Source organism: Nicotiana tabacum, chromosome 17 (assembly GCF_000715075.1).
Source record: "Nicotiana tabacum cultivar K326 chromosome 17, ASM71507v2, whole genome shotgun sequence".
Classification (NCBI taxonomy): Eukaryota; Viridiplantae; Streptophyta; class Magnoliopsida; order Solanales; family Solanaceae; genus Nicotiana; species Nicotiana tabacum.
Window position 1 is genome coordinate 72,000,599 of NC_134096.1, and position 23,141 is coordinate 72,023,739.

At 37.7% G+C, this 23,141-nt stretch overlaps 1 protein-coding gene across 3 annotated transcripts; it reads left to right on the top strand.

Moving 5' to 3' along the window:
* The first annotated feature begins 14,289 nt into the window (after positions 1-14,289).
* On the top strand, positions 14,290-22,374 carry LOC107772222 (nucleolar complex-associated protein 2). Of its 3 annotated transcripts, XM_016591712.2 has the most exons (12): positions 14,290-14,437; positions 14,530-14,654; positions 15,857-15,928; positions 16,012-16,575; positions 17,287-17,595; positions 18,452-18,508; positions 19,374-19,703; positions 19,802-20,008; positions 20,237-20,323; positions 21,389-21,483; positions 21,569-21,706; positions 21,857-22,374. In XM_016591712.2, the coding sequence occupies exons 1-12, from the start codon at positions 14,419-14,421 to the stop codon at positions 22,119-22,121; spliced, it is 2,268 nt and encodes a 755-aa protein (XP_016447198.1). In that variant the 5' UTR covers positions 14,290-14,418; the 3' UTR covers positions 22,122-22,374. The 3 variants fall into 3 exon arrangements, with proteins under 3 accessions (XP_016447198.1, XP_016447200.1, XP_016447201.1); XM_016591714.2 differs by lacking the exon at positions 20,237-20,323; XM_016591715.2 differs by lacking the exons at positions 14,290-14,437; positions 14,530-14,654 and having other exon boundaries at positions 16,100-16,575.
* The last annotated feature ends 767 nt before the right edge of the window (positions 22,375-23,141 follow it).

The window sequence follows — 23,141 nt, forward strand, 5'->3', positions numbered from 1 at the left end:
CCTAAGGATTTTATTTGTTAAATGTTTTATCCTAAACCGACTATGCATGACCAAACGTTAGGTTTGTGCATGTATTAATAATAATAATAATAATAATAATAATAATAATAATAATAATAATAATAATAATATTATTATTATTATTATTATTATTATTATTATTATTATTATTACTATAATATTTGAAAATAACACCAATCAATTAATTCAACAAATCACTAACGAAATATATAAGTAGTTGACAGGTGCAAGTATATTAATGATTATACAACACACAGATTCAAAAATAAAATATCAAATTACTTTTTTACTCTTTGATAATATAATTCTTTTTAGATAAAACTCCAACTATATTAATTATTTAAAATTACGGATGAGCTAATATGAAGATTTTGAATTAACAAAAAAAACCATTTCCTTTAGTGTTAAAAATAAATAATTAAGTATTTGAAATAACTACTTAGCAAGAACCAATTTAATTATTGTTTACATTCATCATATAAGTAAAATTATTTTTAAGGTGACAAATCTCTTAGGATACATAAATTTATTTTAATAAGAAGAGCATTAGCACATGGAAAAATTAGTTATAATAGTATTAAAAGTCAAATTAGTAAAAATATAAACTTGAAACAATAAGGATGAAACAATAGAATACAAACTATATTGTGAATGGTTATTATAATAATAATAATAATAATTATTATTATTATTATTATTATTATTATTATTATTATTATTATTATTATTATTATTATTATTATTATTATTATTGTTATTGTTGTTGTCGTCGTCGTCGTCGTTGTTGTTGTTATTATTTAAATGACAACTCCCTATATGTTTTATATTAAGTTATTTGTTGTACAATATAAAGTTAAATATAAGTCATCTAGACTTAATGTTGCCCTTTATCAATTTTTTCTATGAGCATAACGCCAACCTCTTAATTCCCAAAAAGACAAAAAAAAATTAATTTTTTAATTTGTTTTATGTGATAAATATTTATTGATAACAATATTTATATATATATTTTTTGTTTATTTCGTATTACATCATTGGAATAACAATAATTTATAATTATAAGATATTCCTGTAGAAGTCCTCACAATATGCACCATAGAATTTTTATAGAAGGATTTCTTTTTTTATTAAGCTAGCTAAATAAAATAATCAATATTTGTCATTTTTAAGAATTTATGTATTTTCGTTAATTTTATTTTAAAAGTCAAGCACATTGTTTAATAAAATTTTATATAATTTTTTAAAATAATATATTTATTGATATAAGTTACACGCGCAAAGGTCGTAATAAAGGAGCCTACGTGCCTGGTATTAACTTCATAGTCAAAGAAAGGTGACAAACTCACTCGTTATTAGGGACCCTATTAAAATCCTAAGTATTAGGACTCGCAAATGTTCAAATAGGAAAATATTTCTGAATAGGAAAATACTTAATGAACAAAGTTTTTAGTTGATTTTGAAATCCTAAATATAAGTAAAATAATTAAATTATAATTTTAAATTTACTAACCTTAATTTAATTAATTTTAAATTCCTAAATATTTAAAAAGTACCTTAAATTATGATTTTGTCCAATATAAAATATATTTTAAAGGGTAAAAAAATAAATGATATTTCGTTAAGGGATTTCGTACTTTTAATATAGTATAGATAGATTAGACAACAATCATCTCACAAGTTAACTTGAATTGAATTATGTCTAAAATTTATTTTTTGAGCGTACACATGTTCTTTTTCTTCATATACCAGTACATCCAATCAAGGTATGGGTTTTTGGATTTCATCTTAGGTACCTGTATTGGGTACCGACTAATTTGAATTTACGGCATGAGGATTATTAAAGGAGGAAGTTATCCTTACACGAATTCTTTTCATTCATGGGACTCGAACCCGAGGCTAGTTAAGGTTGGAGGCTTCACAAAACACAAATTTAAATTGGTGCAGGCCTTAATAGGGGCACCACATATTGGACGGGAAACCAAAAGGAAGAAGAAGATATCAAAAAAAGGAGAAGAAAAAGGTAGTGGGCCTAGTTTTTTGAATTATTATGAATAATTAACCTAAGTCGCCATCTATATAATCCCTTAAACTAAAAATAATAGACGGTTGTATAACGTAGGGAAAAAGTTCAAATATATCCCTTTATTTTGGTATATTGTTCACATATATCATCCGTTATACTATACGATCATATACACCCTACCGTTATCAAACTTTATAAAAATACCCCTCATTAAATGGAAAGCCATCAGATATTAGGGATGACCCATTTTTAAAATAAAATTTTTTTGACACATCAACCCATAACCCGTTTAACCAAATAAACCCATGGGATCCCTTGTATTTACTGCAATTCTTAGATCTGCTCCGTGTGTGCTCTACCAGATAGGAAAAAATCCATCGCTCATCAAGTGGGTTCCTCAAAATTAATTGATAGCTCAATAAATTTCCTCATCAATATTTTGGGTAATGGATTGTTAACCTCTAAGCTTTGGGAGTGTAAAAATTAAAAATAAAATAAAATAAGCTGCAGTCCCTAGTAAGTATGATGGAGAGAAGCAACAGTCTTTATAGCTTATCTTTCTTGACATTGTATGGTGAAAGTTATGTATAGTTTCTCCTGCCATCTTGCTACGTACTGAAATACTATCTGTTATTACTTCTCCATTTTCAGGTGTAGCTGCACTGTTCATATTGCTAAAGGCCTAGTAAAGGTGATAACTGAACCATAGAAACATAACCATTATAATTAAGAAAGTTTCACATCATTATATTACATTCATCACATCCAAAGTACACATTACATTCACTAACATACAAAATAAAATTACAACAGTTAAACTAACATTAAACACAATGATTTAGTTCATCAACTATTACACATAGATATTAGCTTCATCAGCCCATAATTAACGACACGACAAACATAATACTACAACGATTCACCAACTATTACACATAGATATTGTGAAAAGTCACTTCATCATCGAAGGAGAAATTTACTTGATCATCAATGCCGCAACAAATCCAACAAAAAGAGCCCATAAAATCATAAGAAATATTCTCATTGTTTACCCGAAAAGTCGGATATAGTTGAATTTATAAGTAGTTCTAAGGATATGTGATATAGCTTGACATAAATCGTACGTAGAAGTAGAAATATTTAGATCCTTGGCTATAAAACCGGGATATTAATTATTGAACAAGAAGAGTGAGTATGCTGAGTAAAACAAGCTCAAGAGATTTATTCTTCAATAAATAGCAGTAGTCTTTTCTTACAATATGTGAACCTGCCATGTGCTTATAAGGATTCCCCCTTTATAGTAGAGGGATCTTACTTTATTTATAATAAAAAATATATAGTGGAGAACACATGATGAATTGTTTCTTCCTCGATTCCCGCCAAGATTCTCTCCCCTAGTGCTGTTGCAACGGCTCTTTTCTGCGTGTTCGATACTGGCTCAAGCTCGGTATTGGGTCGAGCCCTCAGCCTTGGTTCGAGTTCGACATTCGGGGTGAGTGTCAATCGTTTGTGCATTTCCGACAACCTTCACGTTACCTTTGCGGTTTGATTTGGTCATGGGCTCGATAATGATACCGAGCCGATTCCTCGATCGGTCTTGAAGCTCGAAACTTGTTTGTACTATCCTCAGAACTCGTCTCGAAGTCTCACTTTGATCGCTTACCATTCGAACTCGATCAAACGTACGGAGGCCGAACGCTATTTCGACCGTATACAGATAGTCCTCCCGTTTCTCAGAAAGAATGTGGTGAGAAGCGATATGATTTTTAATGGCTCGATCGGATTATAAGCTGACATTTTTAATGGGCTCAATCATGACGTACGTGATAGTTGTCCCGTCGATTTAGTCTTTCAAGGTATTTAATGCACGTCAGACGGTGGTCGGCCACCGCTGATACTGAACCGCTACGGTATAAACCTATAAATAACCCTTCCATTTATCATTTACCACTTTTACATCTTCAATCTCCCAAATTTTCTTACTCTTTCTGCCTCTATTTCGCCGCTTGTATAGCCACCTTCATCAGCGTTTGGAACCATCAACCTTCCATCTTCCTTTGCTTTTCTTTCTCTTACATCAATGGCAAAAACTTCAAAAATCGTACCTCAGAAGGAGAAAGTTTCCTCTTCACGGCCGTCCGGCGACAAGGCGCCGGTGGAGCCGCCTCCCCACGAGTATGTTCCTGGCCCGTGTACTCTGAAGATCGATTTTAAGGTTGAAAATCCTTCGTCGGTTCCGGGTCGATGTGAGCATGGGTCGATGTACATGTGCTCGATAACAGAGGGCCATCTCGAGGCTGTGAGGAAAGACTGCAACTGGGGTCCCGAGGTTGTGTTGCAAATTCCCTCTCCCGAAGAGAGCGTCATCACTCATGTGGAGGGATTTTTAAGTGTTTATACTTACCCCTTAACGTTGGGTCCCGTTGACCCAGTGATCATTGATTTTTGCAAAAGATATCAGGTCACCTTCGGTCAAATTCATCCTTCTCTATGGCGCATAGTAACCTTACTTCGCTTCTTCTCCAACAAGGTCGGGGGGCTGGATTTCACCCTAAATCACCTCATACGATTATATCGGCCTCAAATCTTTCGAGGACTAATCAGGCTCCATCGTCGGGCATCGAAAGCTTTAATGTCGAGCATCGATGAAGACAAGGATCGGGGAGCTTGAAACAAGGCTTGCTGAGGCCAAGGCGGAGATTAAGTCATCGAAAGTCATGGCGGACAAGTCTATTACCGTGTATTGAGTTGATGCCGAGGCTGCTCAAATGGAGGTAAGAAAGGCAGTGGATACTGCCGATACTCGAGCACATTGGGTTGCCGAACTTACTAAGTGCCGACCTCGGAGGGAGACCCTCGAGGAGATACACGCTTGAGGTTTCGATCTTGCTGAAGAGATAAAAAGGGCCAAAGAACTTGAAGTTGATACTGAAGCCTTGGCTTCTGATGGCGACGATGATGATGATAATGATGGTAGCAAGAGCGGGTCCGATAACGGGGGGAGCTCGGTGGAGAAGAGACCGCTCTCGATGATAACCCAGTAGCTTAGCCCTTAGCTTCTATGTTGCATTTATTCATGTAAACATCCTTTTGTATATTTATACTAATATCTTTTTCTTTCACTGACTTGCTTCTGCTTTCTTGCCTTGTGAAGATTTTATTCATGCTTTGTGAATGTTTTCATAAGGATTTAGGCAATATCATCGAATTCGGCCTTCGTAGCCTTTATGGCCGAGTGAGTGTTTGCTCAAACTAGAAATAAAAGTAGCCCACAGGCTTAGTAGTCAAGTGAACGTTTCAAACTCGAAGTAAAGTAGCCCGTAGGCGTAATGGTCGAGTTGGTGCTTGCTCGAACTCGAAATAAAAGTAGCCCGTAGGCTTAGTAGTTGAGTGAATTATTCGAACTCGAACTTAAAGTATCGTAACCCGTAGGCTTTTTATGATCGAGTGAGTGATTGCTCGAACTCGAAGTAAGATAGCCCTTAGGCTTTAATAATTAAATGAGTGATTGCTCGAAGTAAGATAGCCCTTAGGCTTTAATAATTGAGTGAGTGATTGTTTCGAACTCGAACTCAGAATATCTAAGTCTGTAGGCCTTTTATAATCAAGTGAGCGATTTCTCGAACTCGAAGTAAGATAGCCCTTAGGCTTTAATAATTGAGTGACTGATTGTTTCGAACTCGAACTCAGAATATCTAAGCCCGTAGGCCTTTTATGATCGAGTGAGTGATTGCTCGAACTCGAAGTAAGATAGCCCTTAGGCTTTAATAATTGAGTGAATGATTTTTTCGAACTCGAACTCAGAATATCTAAGCCCGTAGGACTTTTATGATCGAGTGAGTGATTGCTCGAACTCGAAGTAAGATAGCCCTTAGGCTTTAATAATTGAGTGAATGATTATTTCGAACTCGAACTCAGAATATCTAAGCCCGTAGGCGTTTTATGATCGAGTGAGTGATTACTCGAACTCGAAGTAAGATAGCCCTTAGGCTTTAATAATTGAGTGAGTGATTGTTTCGAACTCGAACTCAGAATATCTAAGCCTGTAGGCCTTTTATGATCGAATGAGTGATTGCTCGAACTTGAAGTAAGATAGCCCTTAGGCTTTAATAATTGAGTGAATGATTGTTTCGAACTCGAACTCAAAATATCTTAGCCCGTAGGCTTTTATGATCGCTTGTATCAAAAATCCTTTTGATGGTGGTTGGCCTTTAAGCCTGTTTGAATCATGAAGCAGGAAGATCTTTCAAAGTGCGAAATATCTGAAAAAGAAGTTCTCCTTTATAAATCGTTATACATGAGTTTGTATCTTGTGCCAGAGTTCGAGCAAAACTACATGGGCATGGTTCGTTTTGACCATTTGGCCCTTACACTTTTCTCTATCGAGACCTTGTTCGATATGAGTTTGATATGAAACAACTTTCTTATGCTAAACTTGATTTATTCGATTGGTAACCCCCCTCCCCCCCCCCATATTCGAGGTTGATTATTAAGGAGCTTCGGATACTGTTGATTTGTCCTCGGGTAGCACATAGTTGTTGTCTCGTTAAAAACCTTGTCGGAAAAACCCATTTGGGATAAAAGCCGAACTTAAGGGAAAAAGAGTACAACGCGTGCTTTGAAACCAGAGGTCTTGATGTTTTTTTGTCGAATACCTGCAATGAGTTAGTGTCGAATATATGTATATATACGATAGAGAAGAGAAAATCATACCTTAACAGTAATATCGTTTGAGAAGCGATATGTTTCAATTGTTTGGTAATGGTTTTCCATCCATTGCTCCAAGTTTATAAGACCATTTCCTGACTATATCGAGGACTTGATAGGGTCCTTCCCAATTTGGGCCGAGCTTCCCTTCATTAGGATCTCGAGTGTTGATAGTGACCTTCCTTAGGACCAAGTCCCCGGTCTTAAAATGACGGAGGTTGGTTCTTCTGTTGTAGTACATTTCGATTCGTTGTTTTTGTGCAGCCGTTCGAACCAGTGCCGCTTCTCATTTTTTATCTAATAATTCGAGGCTAATATTCATTGCCTCGTAGTTCGATTCTTCCGATGTATATCGGAACCTTGCGCTTGGTTCCCCGACTTCGACTGAAATTAAATCTTCGGAGCCATACACTAAGAAAAATGGGGTCGCTCCTGTATTGGATTTAGATGTTGTCCGATATGCCCAAATGACTTCGGGCAAAATTTCTCTCCACTTTCCTTTAGCTTCGTTCAATCTTTTCTTTATGTTTTGGATGATAATATTGTTCGTTGATTCGGCCTGTCTGTTCCCGCTAGGATGATATGGTGTAGACAGTATTCTTTTTATTTTATGGTCTTCGACGAATTTTGTCACTTTACCGCCGATAAATTGTTTACCATTGTTGCATGTTATTTCTGCTGGTATCCCAAATTGACACACGATGTGGTCCCAGATGAAATCTATAACCTCTTTTTCTCTCACTTTTTCGAACGCCTATGCTTCAACCCATTTAGAGAAATAGTCAGTCATAAACAAAATGAATTTAGCTTTACCTGGGGCCGACGATATCCATTCTCCATTCCATGAATGGCCGTGGAAAAATGACCGAATGAAGCTTCTCTCCCGGTTGATGGATCATCGGTGCAAACCTTTGACATTTATTAAATTTTCGAACGAACTCCTTAGTATCCTTCTCCATGCTATCCCACTAGTACCTTGCTATGATGATTTTACGAATTAATGGTTTGGTGCCAGAGTGGTTTCCACAAGTGCCTTCATGGACCTCTCGTAAAACATAATCGGTGTCTTCTGGTCCCAAACATACCGCCAGTGGTCCATCGAACGTCCTTCTGTATAATGTTTCATCTTCAACCAGCGTGAATCGAGCAGCCTTGGTTCGTAGAACCCTCGATTCTTTAGGGTTCGATGGGAGTTTTCCGTTCTTTAAGTATTCAATATACTTATTCCTTCAATCCCAGGTTAAGCTCGTGGAATTTATTTTGGCATGCCCCTCCTCGATTACAGATCTCAAGAGTTGAACGACAGTCCTCGAGCTAATCTTATCTTCCTCGACCGACGACCCCAAATTTGCGAGTGCGTCGGCCTCACAGTTTTGTTCTCGAGGCACATATTGTAGGGTCCATTCTTTGAAACGGTGTAGAGTTACCTATAATTTTTTCAAATACCTTTGCATCCTATCTTCTCGAACCTCGAAAGTTTTGTTTACTTGGTTCACCACTAGTAAAGAGTCACATTTGGCTTAAATGACTTCTGCTCCCAGGCTTTTAGCTAGCTCGAGACCTGCAATCATGGCCTCGTACTCGGCCTCATTGTTAGTTAATCTAGTGGTTTTGATGGATTGTCTAATAATGCCACATGTGGGAGGTTTCAGTACGATGCCAAGCCCGGACCCCTTCACATTTGAAGCACCCTCTGTGTAGAGGGTCCAAACCCTCGATGACGTACCCGATTTTAACAAGACTTCCTTTTCAACTTTGGGTACGAGGGTTGGCCTGAAATTGGCCACGAAGTCCGCTAAAATTTGGGACTTGATGGTCGTACGGGGTTGATATTCGATATCGTACCCACTGAGTTCGACGGCCCATTTGGCCAATCGACCCGATAATTCGGGCTTGTGCAAAATATTACGAAGTGGGTAAGTGGTTAAAACGCATATGGGGTGACATTGAAAGTATGGTCTTAACTTTCTAGAGGCACTTATTAGTAAAAGTGCTAATTTCTCTAAGTGAGGGTATCTAGTCTCTGCTTCTCCTAAGGTCCGACTTATATAATAAACAGGAAACTATGTACCTTGCTCTTCTCGAATTAGGACGCCACTTAGCGCGATTTCCGATACCGCCAAGTATAAGTAAAGCTTCTTATCTGCCCTCGGAGTGTGAAGTAGTGGTGGGCTCGATAGGTACCGCTTCAATTGTTCTCGTGCATGTTGGCATTCCGGGGTCCAAGCAAAATTGTTCTTCCTTTTGAGTAGAGAGAAGAATTTGTGGCTTCGATCTGATGACCTCGAAATGAATTGGCCTAAGGCAGCTATACGTCCGGTTAGCCTTTGCACTGCTTTCATACTATCCATGAAGGTGATATCTTCGATGGCCTTAATTTTATCGAGGTTGATCTCGATTCCCCGATTCGATACCATGAAACCAAGGAACTTGCCCGATCCAACCCTGAAAGCACATTTCTCGGGGTTGAGTTTCATGTTATATTTTCTTAAGATCTTGAACGTTTCCTGCAAATGAGTCAAATGGTCCTCTGCGCGCAAGGACTTAAACTAGCATGTCGTCAATGTAAACTTCCACCAACCTACCTGTTTGTTCTTCGAACATTTTATTCACTAGGCAGGTAAGTAGCTCCTGCATTTTTTTAGCCCGAATGGAATTACATTATAGCAATAGGTTCCGCACTTGGTGACAAATGAAGTCTTTTCCTGGTCCTCCGGGTTTATTCGAATTTGATTGTACCCGGAGTAGGCGTCGAGAAAAGTAAGGATCTCATGGTCGGTTGTGGCATTGATCATGCGATCGATGCTAGGCAGTGGAAAAGAATCTTTGGGGCATGCTTTGTTTAGATCTTTATAATCTACGTACATTCTAAGTTTGTTCCCCTTTTTAGGGACTACAACTACGTTGGCTAACCACTCAGGATATTTTACTGCCCGAATTGACCCTATTTTGAGAAGTTTAGTTACCTCATCCTTTACAAATGTGTGTTTTATCTCGGACTCAGGTCTTCTTTTTTGCTTCACCGGTTTGAACCTAGGGTCCAAGCTCAGCTGGTGCGTTGTTATCGATGGTGGGGTCCCTACCATGTCTAAATGGGACCAAGCAAAACAATCTATGTTATCGATAAGAAATTGAATAAGTTTTTTCCCGAGTTCGGGGGTCAATCCCGTTCCCAGGTATACCTTTCTCTCGGGAAGATATTCAATTAATATAACCTGCTCCAGCTCTTCGATCATAGATTTGGTGGCGTCGGAGTTGTCGGGGACAATGAAAGCTCGAGATGTCAGAAACTCTTCCTCGTCATCCTCTATTGCATGTTCCACTGATTCGGTCGAGGCTGGTGGCTGTGATTGCTATTTCGTTTCTCGTCTATCTTTAGTGCTCGATCTTTCCGAGGTCGATAGCGTTGGTATCAGTGTTACCTCATCGACCGCAAATATTTCCTTCGTAGCATGTTGCTCCCCGTATACTATTTTCACGCCGTCCAACGTAGGGAATTTCATTACTTGGTGGAGGGTTGAAGGCACTGCCTTCATATTGTGGATCCAAGGCCTTTCGAGTAGGGCATTGTACCTCATATCTCCTTTAATTACGTGGAATTTGGTATTTTGGACGGTTCCAACTACATTCACTGGTACAGTAATCTCCCCTTTAGTCATTTCACTGGCCATATTGAAGTCGTTCAAGACCCGAGCTGCGGGCACGACTTGATTCTGCAAATCGAGCTGCTCTACTACCCAAGATCGAATGATATTCGTAAAGCTACCTGGATCCACCAAGACACGCTTAACTTGAACTTTATTTAATAGGATAAAAATTACCAGAGCGTCATTGTGAGGTTGAGAGATGCCCTCGGTTTCTTCAATTTCGAATGGTAAAGTGCCCTCGGGTACATAGCCTTAAGTTCATTTTTCCCTTGTGGCCGGTATCTTGCCGTATTTGAGCACGGGTCCCTGTGGAGTATCGACCCCATCGATGATCATATGAATGATATGCAAAGGTTACTCTTTTTTATCTTTTTTGCTGGCGTCCCTTTCTCTGAAGTGATTCTTGGCTCGGTCATTGAGGAACTCTCGAAGGTGGCCCTCATTGAATAGACGGGCTACCTCTTCTCTTAATTGTCTGCAATCCTCGGTCCTGTGGCCATACGTACCATGATATTGCACATCGAATTCGGGTTCCTTTGGGAAGGGTTGGTTTGCATGGGCCTGGGCCACATAGTATCTTTGATTCTGTCGATCACCGATACAATGCCCGATGCGTCGACGCTGAAATTGTACTCCGATAGCCGAGGTGCTTCTATAGGATCGGCATATTTATCAAAGCCACTCTTGCTCATAAGCCCCCGAGAATTTTGTCCTCGATCACTCCTTCGATTGTTCTTAACGACATTGTGCGTTGAACCGTTGTTCATTCGATCTGCGACGTACGGTTAATATCGGTCTCTGTTCGGCCTTTGCTCTTTGTCGATATCCCTCTGGTTTTTAATAGTTGTCATGTCCTGATGCATGGATCCAGAAGGAGCTCCCAACTGGTCATCTTCGACCCTAATTTTTGACTGATATCGGTTGTGTACATCCGCCCAAGTTATTGCTGGATACTCGATCAAATTTTGCTTCAGCCGACATGATGCTATTGAACTTTGCTCGTTCAACCCTTGGGTGAAAGCTTGGACAGCCCAGTCATTTGTGACCGATGGCAATTCCATGCGTTCCATTTGAAATCGGGATACTAACTCCCTTAGCATTTCATTACCTCTTTGCTTTACTTTGAAGAGGTCCGATTTCCTTGTTGCAACCTTTATGGAACCACCATGTGCCTTTACAAACGAATCCGCTAACATGGCAAAAGAATCAATGAAATTTGGTGGCAAATTATGATACCAAATCATCGCTCCCTTCGAGAGGGTCTCTCTAAATTTTTTCAATAACACGGATTCGATTTCATCATTTTCTAAATCGTTACCTTTGATGACATACGTGTAAGAAGTGACGTGTTCGTTGGGATCGGTCGTACCATTATATTTGGGAATTTCGGGCATACAGAATTTTTTGGGGATTGGTTTTGGGGCTGTACTCGAGGGAAAAGGCTTTTGAATGAATTTTTTCGAATCCAGCCCTTTTATCATTGGTGGAGCTCCCGATATCAGATCAACCCAAGAATTATATGTTTCTATTTTTTTATCGTTGGCTTCGACTCGTTTTGTGAGTTCCTCGAGCAATTTAGTAATTTTGGGAGTAGTCCCCGATTCTTGCTCGTTTGACTTCACTATGGCTGGCTCCGTTCTGTGGGTGATTTCTCGAAGCGGATCGGGCTCCGGCCTGCTTTGTACATGAGTTTGGCTCTACAGCCGAGCTATCGCTATTTGCTGGGCTTGTAACATCTCGAAAATCATCCGTAAGCTGACTCCGATCTCCTCCACGTTATGGGCGTCTCGAGCTACGGATCGAGTACCGGCCTGAATACTTTTTTCCGGTTCGGAACGTTGGTTCGCCTCAAGAGCCACTTGTGAATTGACATCTAGTGGTACTTCGACTCGGATTTCAAATACTTCGACTCGAGCTTTAGTGACATCGTTAAGTGGCCTTCCGGACCTGGGTATCAAGTTGTTGGTTTCATCCTGAAGGCCGACTTCGTGGTCGATAGGTAAAGCCATGAATAGAGGGTTTGCCATTGCTGATTTGGAGTTGTAAACTGATGACAAGCACTGTTATCCTTAGCCCCACGGTGGGCGCCAAACTGTTTACCCGAAAAGTCGGATATAGTTGAATTTTTAAGTAGTTCTAAGGATATGTGATATAGCTTGACATAAATCGTACGTAGAAGTGGAAATGTTTAGATCCTTGGCTATAAAAATGGGATATAAATTATTGAACAAGAAGAGTGAGTATGCTGAGTAAAACAAGCTCAAGAAATTTATTCTTCAATAAATAGAAGTAGTCTTTTCTAACAATGTGTCCCCCTGTCATGTGCTTACAAGGATTCCCCCTTTATAGTAGAAGAATCTTACTTTATTTATAATAAAAAATATATAGTAGAGAATCCATGATGAATTGTCTCTTCCTCGATTCCCGCCAAGATTCTCTCCCCTAGTGCGGTTGCAACGGCTCTTGTCTGCGAGTTCGATACTGGCTCGAGCTCGGTATTGGGTTGAGCCCTCGGCCTTGGTTCGAGTTCGACATTCGGGGTGAGTGTCAATCGGTCTGTGCATCTCCGAAAACCTTCACGTTGCCTTGAGGTTTGATTTGGTCATGGGCTCGATAATGATACCGAGCCGATTCCTCGATCGGTCTTGGAGCTTGAAACTTGTTTGTACTCTCCTAGGAACTCGTCTCGAAGTCTCACTTCGATCGCTTACCATTCGAACTCGATCAAACGTACGGAGACCGAAATCTATTTCGACCGTATACACTAATCTTCGTCAACTTCTCTTCAAATGTTATAGCTTTGTTCATCTCCAACATGTTAATAGCCTCTAATGCAGCAACTTTTTCCTTCAAATTGTCTCGTTCAGTTTTAAGGGCATCCAACGACAACTTTAAATCTCTTATTAAAATTAAATCTTTATTCGGGTATACTTCGTCTTCCCATTAGCCCCACGTAAAATAAACTGTCGACCACAGTCCAAACAACTTACTGTTAGTAACATTAAAGGAATACCAAAAAAATTAAGTTTAATAAGAGTGAAAAAATCAGTACAATTAACAAGTGAAAAAAATATCAGCTTTATAAATGAAGTGACATACAATTGGCCTAGGACATTTACAAAATCTCCTTCCCGGCTTAGAAGGAGTGCTGGAAATAAAGTGGTTGGCAACCAAACCACAACGGCACCTTCTTTGTGATGAACAACTATTTTACAATATTTGACAACCTAATCGTACTCAACTTAGGAAGCAAACTAGAGAGAAGATGAGATGGAAAGAAAATTTATTGAGCTATCAATTGATTTTGAGGAACCCACTTGATGAGTGACGGATTTTTTACTCTCTCGTAGAGCACACACGGTGCAGATCTAAGAATTGCAGTAAATACAAGGGATCCCATGAGTTTATTTGGTTAAACGGGTTATGGATCGATGGGTTGAAACTTTTTTACTTTAAAAATGGGTAATCTCTAATATCTGATGGCTTTCCGTTTAATGAGGGGTATTTTTATAAAGTTGGGTAACAGTGAGGGTGGATGTGACCCTATAATATAACGGAGGGTACATGTGAATAATATACCAAAGCAGAGGGGTATATTTGGACATTTTCCCTATAATGTATAAATAATTATATATTTCACATATAATATACGTGTAACAGTGTATAATCAGTATTTACTAGCTAGAAAGCTATTTCTTTGCAAAACTATACTCAATTTTATATGTGGAGATTCCGTCAAGATCTCTTCGTTAGTTGGGAAGAATCCGCCCGAATAGGATTTTTTGAGGAGTAAATAGTGACCAGACTGGCTATTTTTGTAAAATTCCCAATTATTATGGATCTAAGAAACCCATTGGGCTCAATATTTCGTACCCAACTATAATATAGTCTAATCATCTTTGGTCCAATCAGCCCAGTCCGAGTTTCTTCTTCTACAGCAGCTTTATCGGTTGAGCTAAACCCTTCAGAACACTAAACCCCGGAGCAAAGCAGAAAAAAAAAGCTTACAAATTTTAATCAATGGGAACGAAGAACAAAGGTGATTCTTTACTCATTCTTTCAACACGTTTTTTCTGTTTTACATCAATGTTCCATTTTGTTAACTTCTTTTTTTTGTGTGGGGTATGTCAGCATCAAAAAAATTGAGCAAAAAATCCTCTGGGGTTGAAGAAAATACAGATGAAGTGATGCCTAAATCATCTACGAAGCAAAATGTGATGTCACATGTGGAGCAGTTGAAAAGACTCCAAGAAAAGGTGAGTTTTTTATTCTTTTAATTCTGTATTTAGTACGGGTTGGCATTAATTCTAACGTTTGGATAGATTTTTTATGATTCTATATTTCTATTTGTGTTTTCAACTTGTCTTGGGCTTAAAATTTGCTATCAAGTACCCTTTTTATGTCAATCCTTAAGGGTTTGTTTAGATTTTAGTGTGAAGTTTTCCTTATAAAAAAATATAGTGTGAAACTAATTATGATTATTTATATAAGTGCTTGTTGAGTAATCACCCTATTGGATAAAAATGTGGGTGTTAGTTAAAAAAGTGTTTTTTATATTGCTTATGATGAAGACTGATCCCTGGTAGAATCGGAAGAATTTGGGGAAGAAGGGCACACATGGAATGAATGAGAAGATGTAAAAGTTGGAAGAAGAAAGGACTTTTTGGTTAGACGAGTGGAATTGACTAGGTATTTTATTCTTACAACAGGGCTTATTTCAAGTGGCAAAGGTTGAGGGACTTATGACTTAGGTCATAGGTTCGAGCACTTTGCCATGTCCACTAAGCCTGGTATATAAGTGGAGAGGGTAGAGTTTTGAAGGCTGCGATTGGTCCTCACTCCTCAAGGTTGGCTCCAGATGGATTTCTCGGTCATAAAAGATAAATTATTCTTACAATAGCATAGCTAGAATGGACGGTATTGTGTAAATGATTAGGGATTTCTCTCTAAAAAATATGGATTGGATTTTGAAGAAGGGGTGTAAGGAGCCCTTAACCTGCAACAGATAGAAAAGGATTTGGTCATTTCATTTTTTTGGGCTCCTTGAACATGGTGCCGGTGAGGCTTTCTATTTCAATTTCTGTTACAGTGGCTGGGTCCGTTATTCATTTAATGGAAACTATTGCTAGATATTCCCCGGCCCAACGCCAGAATATTGGTCTTATGGGAGGTTTGAACTTTGAAGAAACAGCACCTATTACGATCACATTTTTATTAGTAATGATATCAAAACCAGACATGCCTTAACCTTGGTAGATTCCCTTATGGAGTTTGAGCTCATTATCTGTAGCTCATTTCTATGTCTGGCCTACTTGCATCATTGTGCAATCATGTCAATCTGCCATACATTTTGAGTATTTCATTGCAAGAGTAGTACTTTGCAACTATCCATTCCAGAACTTTTTGTGCTGATATTGTTCTTAAGTCTTAACCAATATATGCCACATTTTTTTTGTAGGATCCTGAGTTTTATCAATTCTTGCAAGAGCATGACAAGGAACTCCTTGAATTTGACGACAAGGATATTGATGTAAGTCTTTACTATTTCTTTCCTTCTCGTTGTTCTCATGGTATTTGAAATGGTTTGTAGAATCTTATCTCAATTTTGTGAAGGATGATGCCGAGACTGAAATGGATGGCGACGAAATAGAAGAAGCTGATGAAGGTGATGAATTTGACACTGAACAACTTGTTCATGCAGATGGAAAGGAGGTCAAGGCATCCACAAGTGTCATCACTAGTGCAATGTTGGACTCCTGGTGTGGTTCTATTCATGAAAATAGGAGTTCGGGGGCTATTAGGTCTCTCATGAGAGCTTTCCGAACAGCTTGTCATTACGGTGATGATGCTGGTGAAGACGCTAAGTCAAAGTGGAGTACCATGTCTAGTAGTGTGTTCAACAAGATAATGTTGTTTGTTCTAAAAGAAATGGACGGAATTCTTCGTGGCCTGTTGAAATTACCAACTTCTGGTGGGCAGAAGCAGATGATAAAGGATATATCCAATACTAAACGTTGGAAGAGCAACAACCACTTGGTGAAATCATATCTCGGAAATGCTCTACATGTTCTAAACCAGATGACTGATACAGAAATGATATCATTTACATTACGAAGACTCAGATTCTCATCTGTATTTTTGGCTGCTTTTCCAGTTCTTTTAAGGAAATATATGAAGGTATGGGATTGAGTTATATAACTCTTATAATTCACGTGAACTTTCTTGTCCAAAGGAATGGTTAATAGAATTCACACCAACAGTTTTCTTCTGCAAGAATATACCTCCTTTTTACAAGAAACCTGTACATTTCATCCTTTTCCCCCCTTTTTTGGGCAGAGGGGGAGGGTTAGTCAATTTTGGTGTTCAAGGTTTTAGCTGTTGCAAAAAGCTAAGTATCTTCATTTTCTCATAGGAGTCCTTCCCATATATTCGGTATTAGGGACATGAATTTGATTTTTGACAGTTGAATGACATGGCATCTGGCCCTTGATCACTTTAACCTACGAAAATGAATGTTTAAATGCTATTCAAAAGTAAGTAAATAGATCCAAAACACATAAAATGCGGTTAATCCCACCGGCTGCTTATGTCATACTGTCATGACAAAATTTAGCTCGTTGATATCTATCCTGAAATTCTTACAAAAGAATCTTATATAAGCATCCTGTTATAGTAACATAGCTCTAGATTAAAAGAAGGGGATATTCAAGTTTGTTGGCTGGTAGTTAATGATCCATACAAATTAAGTTTAAAAATAGTTGCGAAGCACTCAAGCTCTAGACTTTTCTGTTTTTCAGAAGACACGAGGCACAAGAGTTTTATTCTCTGTATGAACTATTCTTCTCTCTTTCTAAATAAAATGAAGTTGAGCAGAATTTAACTTTTCAGGTTCTTCTTCATTTCTGGGGTACAGGCGGAGGTGCACTACCAGTTGTCTCTTTTCTGTTTCTAAGAGACCTGTGTATGCAGCTTGGTTCTGATTGCATTGACGAGTGCATTAGAGGAATGTATAAAGCTTATTTGTTGAACTGCCAATTCATGAGTGCAACTAAGCTGCAGCATATTCAGTTTCTTGGTAATTGTTTCGTTGAACTACTTAGGGCGGATCTTCCCAATGCTTACCAGCATGCCTTTGTTTTCATTCGGCAATTAGCAATGATTTTACGGGAAGCACATAGTGGTGGTACTAAGACCAAGGTATCAGTTTGTTGTTTCTGATACTGGTAAATTGTCTTCTATCTGGATTTTTGTTACCAACCACTGACATATGCTTATTCTATAAATTTATTGGGTTAAAAGGGGATCTTGTATAGCAGTTTTCTAAGCTAGCGTTTGGCCATAGATTCCCAAATTTGTTTTGAAAAATCTGATTTAGGTGAAGTTTGGTTTGAAGATGAAAATGTGTTTGGACATCACTTTTCAAAACATATTTCACTTTTTTTTTTTTAAAAAACATGAAACATGACGTATACCCACAAGTTCTAAAAACTATACAAATACCCAACAATACCTTCATCAATAACATTCATTATCATTATCACAAACCATAATCCTGAACATAAATAAATTTGGTACAAAATTATCATTATTATAACGAACTACATGATACAGTATCAGATGATCGAGAAGACGAAGCAACATTGTTACAAAATAATAAATGGTGGGCTCTTTTATAAAATATAAAAGCTTGGGGCAATTTTTTTAAAATGTAATAGTAATATTTTGGGCCTTGAGCTGGTTTTGGGATTTGGGAATTTGCCAAAATATGGATAAAATTTATGAACAAATATATATTTGCAAAAAAACATTTGGCAAAATCTATGGCCAAACGGGCGCTAAATTTGTTTTTCCATAATTTTTAGCTGAAGAATACTCTGGTTTAAGAGTTTCAAAATAGAAGTTAGCCTGAATTCACATTTTCACGTGAGAAAAGGCGCTCAAAGAGTATCAAGTTGCTTAGTATTTTACATGAATGGTGGTATCCTATTGAAAGTTAACCTTGCCTGTTAGTGGCTGCAAACTCATTGTTCTTCCCTTGTCAAATCTTTACCAGAAATCGTCTCAAAAGACTAACCAATCATCCAAGGAAGCACACAATACTAAGGCCAAGGTACTTCGACTCTTATATTTGTAGCTGGTATATTTTTTTTTATTTTTTTTTTGGATTATGGTAACCAAAATGTGGGTTTATTCTGTATTCTCTGGGTGGTTAAGAGATAACTTTGTACTGCCTTTTCTATGGGTACTTGATTGCATTGTATATTGGTCTAAAGTTGCGAAGCTGCTTTGTACCTTACATCTTCACATGAGAAAAATGTGCTCAAAGACTATCAAATTGCCTCAGTATATTTCCATGACTAGTTGTGTCTTTTTGAACACTATCCGTGCCTTTTAGTGGCTGGTAATCGTATTTCTTCCCTTGTGAACTCTTTGTGAAGAATCATCTCGGAAAGTTAACAAATCATCTAAGGAAGCACAGAAAAGAAATAAGATCAAGGTGTTATTGTGTAATTTCATTAGTGCTGATCTTTGGAATAGTGTTACGAATGAGTTTCGTATGCTTATTCTGCTTTTTGTTTCGGTTTAGCAGGTAGTCCTATACAGAGGTTTTCTCTTCCTGTTAATTATTAGCTGAACCATGGCTCCAAACTCGTCTGGTATTGGTAGTGGATGAATTTGATCTTTTGGTTTGAAAGAAGCATTCCTTTTTCCTTTTTTTTAAAAATTTTTTTTTAGAGTTGATTCTCTGGTAGAATATTCTGCTTTAAGCGTTTGATTTTGGGAAAATGCCTTGTCGCCTTATTTTGCAATTTTCAAGACACAAGTAGCTCAGTGTCAAGTTGATTAATCAAAAAAAGAAAAAGAGTGTCATGTTGCTTCATTATTTTGAACCACAGTGTTTTATTTTATTTGATGGTTATGTTTGCCTTCTAGTGGATCTAATCATACTTCCTTCTTTTTCAATCCCTTTTCAGGAGTCATTTCTGAAGGTTTACCAGTGGAAGTATATACATTGTCTTGAGCTGTGGACTGCAGCTATCTGTGCTTACAGTTCAGAACCAGATTTTAGGCCCCTGGCTTATCCACTGACACAAATAATTTCTGGAGCAGCACGTTTGGTTCCAACTGCTCGCTATTTTCCTCTTAGATTGCGATGCATCAAAATGCTCAACAGAATTGCTGCCTCCACCAATTCTTTTGTTCCTGTTTCCACGCTCCTTTTAGACATGCTGGAGATAAAAGAATTGCATAGGCCTCCAACAGGGGGAGTTGGAAAAGCCATAGATTTTCGTACTGTTTTAAGGGTACTTTTCAAATGCCTCTCTATTTTCTTTAGGTTAACGGTGTACTGCTTTATAAGAACTTACATATTCTCTCTGAATCTGTATTTTTGATGTATCAGGTTAGCAAACTTACGTTGAAAACGAGAGCATTTCAGGAAGCATGTGTTTTATCTGTGGTTGAGGAGCTTGCTGAGCATCTTGCTCATTGGAGCTACTCAGTTGCTTTCTTTGAGCTGTCTTTTGTCCCTGTTGTTAGGTTGCGCAACTTCTGCAAGTCCACCAATGTCGAAAGATTCCGTCGTGAAACAAGGCAAATCATTCGCGAGGTACGCTTGTTGGACACTTGGTTCTATTGGTGATATGACCATGTATTATTTTCTCAAGTCACATGTTACTCCTTCATTAATAACTGTATATAGTTCTCCAAGTAGACCATGTTGGCTTCTTTAATCTCTATTACAGGCTACTTGTTAGCTGGCACAATTTGTTTATTCTGCCATGTAGCATGTAGCATGTGTTATAAGTACATGAAGTTGATTAGTAAAATGGTACAGATTGAAGCCAATTCAGAGTACACAAACAAGAAACGCACGACAGTTTCATTTCTACCTAATGACCCAGCGGCAGCATCTTTTCTTGAGGTTTGAACACCGAAATTCTCTTATGGCTTTAGCGGAAGTAGCCTTTGAAGCATCTTATTATCTTGCAAAATGTTGAACTTAACTTATCCTGATATAAACTTTGCCCGTTTACCAGTAAAATTCCGTCAAATTGCTTTTGTTTGTCAACCAATCTAGACTTCGTATCTTCTTTTGTTAGTCAGGAACACATTGAAAGCTTTGTTGACAACTTGTCAGAGCATCCTTCTGATGGACATGAATAGTTGGGTTATTATGGGGATATGGGCGTCTAAAGTTAATCCATTGAGCCTGTTTGGCGAGGCTTCCAGAAACTGCTTATAATTACTTTTTTCCAGAAGTACTTTTTGAGAGAAGCACGTGTGTTTGGCAAATTAATTTAGGAAGTGTTTTTTCAGTATTTGAAAAACAGACTGTGTTTGGCTTATCTTTCCAAAAAGTGCTTGACTGTCAATTACGAATTAGGCTTTATTTTGAAGTTAGTGTTATTTAAATAAAGAAATGATTTTAAATAGTTTTTATGAAATGCTTAATTAAGTGTTTATTTTATTTAGTTAAAATTTCACACACACACACACACACACACACACACACACACACACACATATGTATATATATGTATTGTAAAGGTTTTTAATCAATATAAATATAGTTAAGCCAAAAATGGGAAGAGGAAAAGAGGGTTGTATTTATGTTTGGGAGATACATGGGTTAAATTAACGAGGTAGTTTGGTAAATATAAATTTTTGGTAAGGATATTTTTGTCTTGGAAAAGATAATTTTCTGCTTATGCTTCGCAGAAAATTTTAGCTTCTCTCCACACCATAAATCTACTGCTGCTACTCAAAAGCATTCTTGGTTTTTGGCCAAACATCTCAAATCTCCAAAAAGTGCATTTTTTCGGAAAAACGTGCCTTTGGCTTCCCGAGGCTATAGTCTTGTTTAGATCACAGTTTCCCGAAGGATTGTCTAAGCTTGCAATGTCATAGAGGTTCACAATGTTCAGTCTTTTACTGATAGTTATTAAGCATCTTTTTTGACTTGGTTTGCTGGAAAATTCATCCTTAGGATGATAAGAATGCAGGAGTGAGTCCTCTATCAAAATATGTCGCCATGCTCCGACAGAGAGCACAACAGAGAAACGATTCATTAAAGGAATCCAGGTTTCACAAGATTCTGTTTTTGTTAAAACTGTATCTGATGATTATCTTTTGGTGAATCATAAAGTAATGAACTTGTAATCTGCAGTGTACTTGTTGGTCAAAACTCAGCCGTCTTTGGGACTAAGATAACTGAAAGTGATGATGATGACGACGATGATGATGGTAAAGATAGCAAAGGAGATGCTGTCTTCAGTTCTTCTTGGCTACCTGCAGGCAATACCAAGTATGTTTACATTCTTCTTAGCCACTTTCCTAGCCCTACTAACTGCTGAAGAGGAAAAGAAACTTTTAGACCTGAAACAGGGGTCAAAACACTATCTTTATTATGTAGTTGGTATATATGAACGTATTTTTCCAATATGATATGTTGCAGGGCCGAGCAGTCTACAGAGGAGAAACAAAAGAAAAAGAAGAGAAGGAAGGAGCTGCAAGATGAGACTGCTTTTGATGAAGACATTGTAGAGGATTTTATCCTCAGTTCTGATGGTGAGGACGGTTCCGTGAGTGACACCCCCTCCGACGAAGAAGTTAGCATAAAACAGAAGTCATCTGTAGAGCCTTCAAAGAAGAAAGGGAAATCTCATGGGAAAAAGAACAGGAAAAGGAAGCGATCCAAAGCAGTAGCATCTGCTGTCTGATGATTCTTGTAGTGCTAAACTGATCTTGAAGAATGAACAAGAACAGTTTTGCAATGAGCCAATTTGTCCAGTGTAAGTTTGCTATAAGCATAAATTATTTATCCTGTAAAAGTCAGCTATCAATTTTGTTTTTTATCCTTTTTTTGGTGCCCAAATAGGAAAGACTGCGTATAGACAATTCATATAACTAATCCCAACTAGTTGGGGATTGAGATGTAATTGATTGATTGATCCATTTCTTTTTTGGCGCTTATCTCTTTGCCTGTTCTTTTTTATACCCTTTCATCTCCTCTTCTTCCTTTTCTTCTTCATTAATTTTATCATCCTATTTTTGTGAAAGAAAGTAAAGCCTGCTGAGTCTCAATTTCGTTTTCCTACTCTTTTCCCAAAAAGAATGCTTTTTTCTGTTTGAGTAGCCACTATTTTTTTTAACTAAGAATTTGGTTAATCTTTTTTTTTTTTAATTTTTAAAAACTGTAACTTGTAGTACATCTTATGTAGTAAAGAATTTACCAAAATTAAAAGCGATGTTCGTCCCAACATTGAAAATTGGATGCACTGCTGCTCGTACGTTGAACTTTATGATTCTACCTGAAATGGAGGAAATATAACAATTATTTGGAAGGGTAGAAGTTTTACCTAGGTGAAGTGATAGCTAGGAATTATAAGAGATGGTTTAAGAACACAAAGAACTACGAACAAAGTAACTGCTGAAATGAGTTGATACAGAAGAGAAATTGGCACCGGGTGACAACATATAATAGGAATTAGTAGATTTTTGGCTTTAGATTACATTTAACAAAGGCAACTCCAAAAAATTAGCATTGTATAGCCAAATTCCAAAAAAACGTACGTTCCTATTTATTCTCTCCCCATATTTCTTCTTCTATCTGTCCTATCTTTTTCATGAATAAATAAATACAATTGGTTAGGCGTTCAATTAAAGTTTGAAAGTTTGGATTCCACCAATGATTTGGACCGAAACCTTAAACCGGTCTTGGAGACCTTAAACGAATTCCC

Bases quoted from the DNA above. Each gene is read 5' to 3' on its own strand.
- LOC107772222 (XM_016591712.2), top strand. The intron at 15,929-16,011 runs GTAAGTCTTTAC...AATTTTGTGAAG, and splicing joins TTGACGACAAGGATATTGAT to GATGATGCCGAGACTGAAAT. The intron at 21,484-21,568 runs GTTTCACAAGAT...TGTAATCTGCAG, and splicing joins GATTCATTAAAGGAATCCAG to TGTACTTGTTGGTCAAAACT.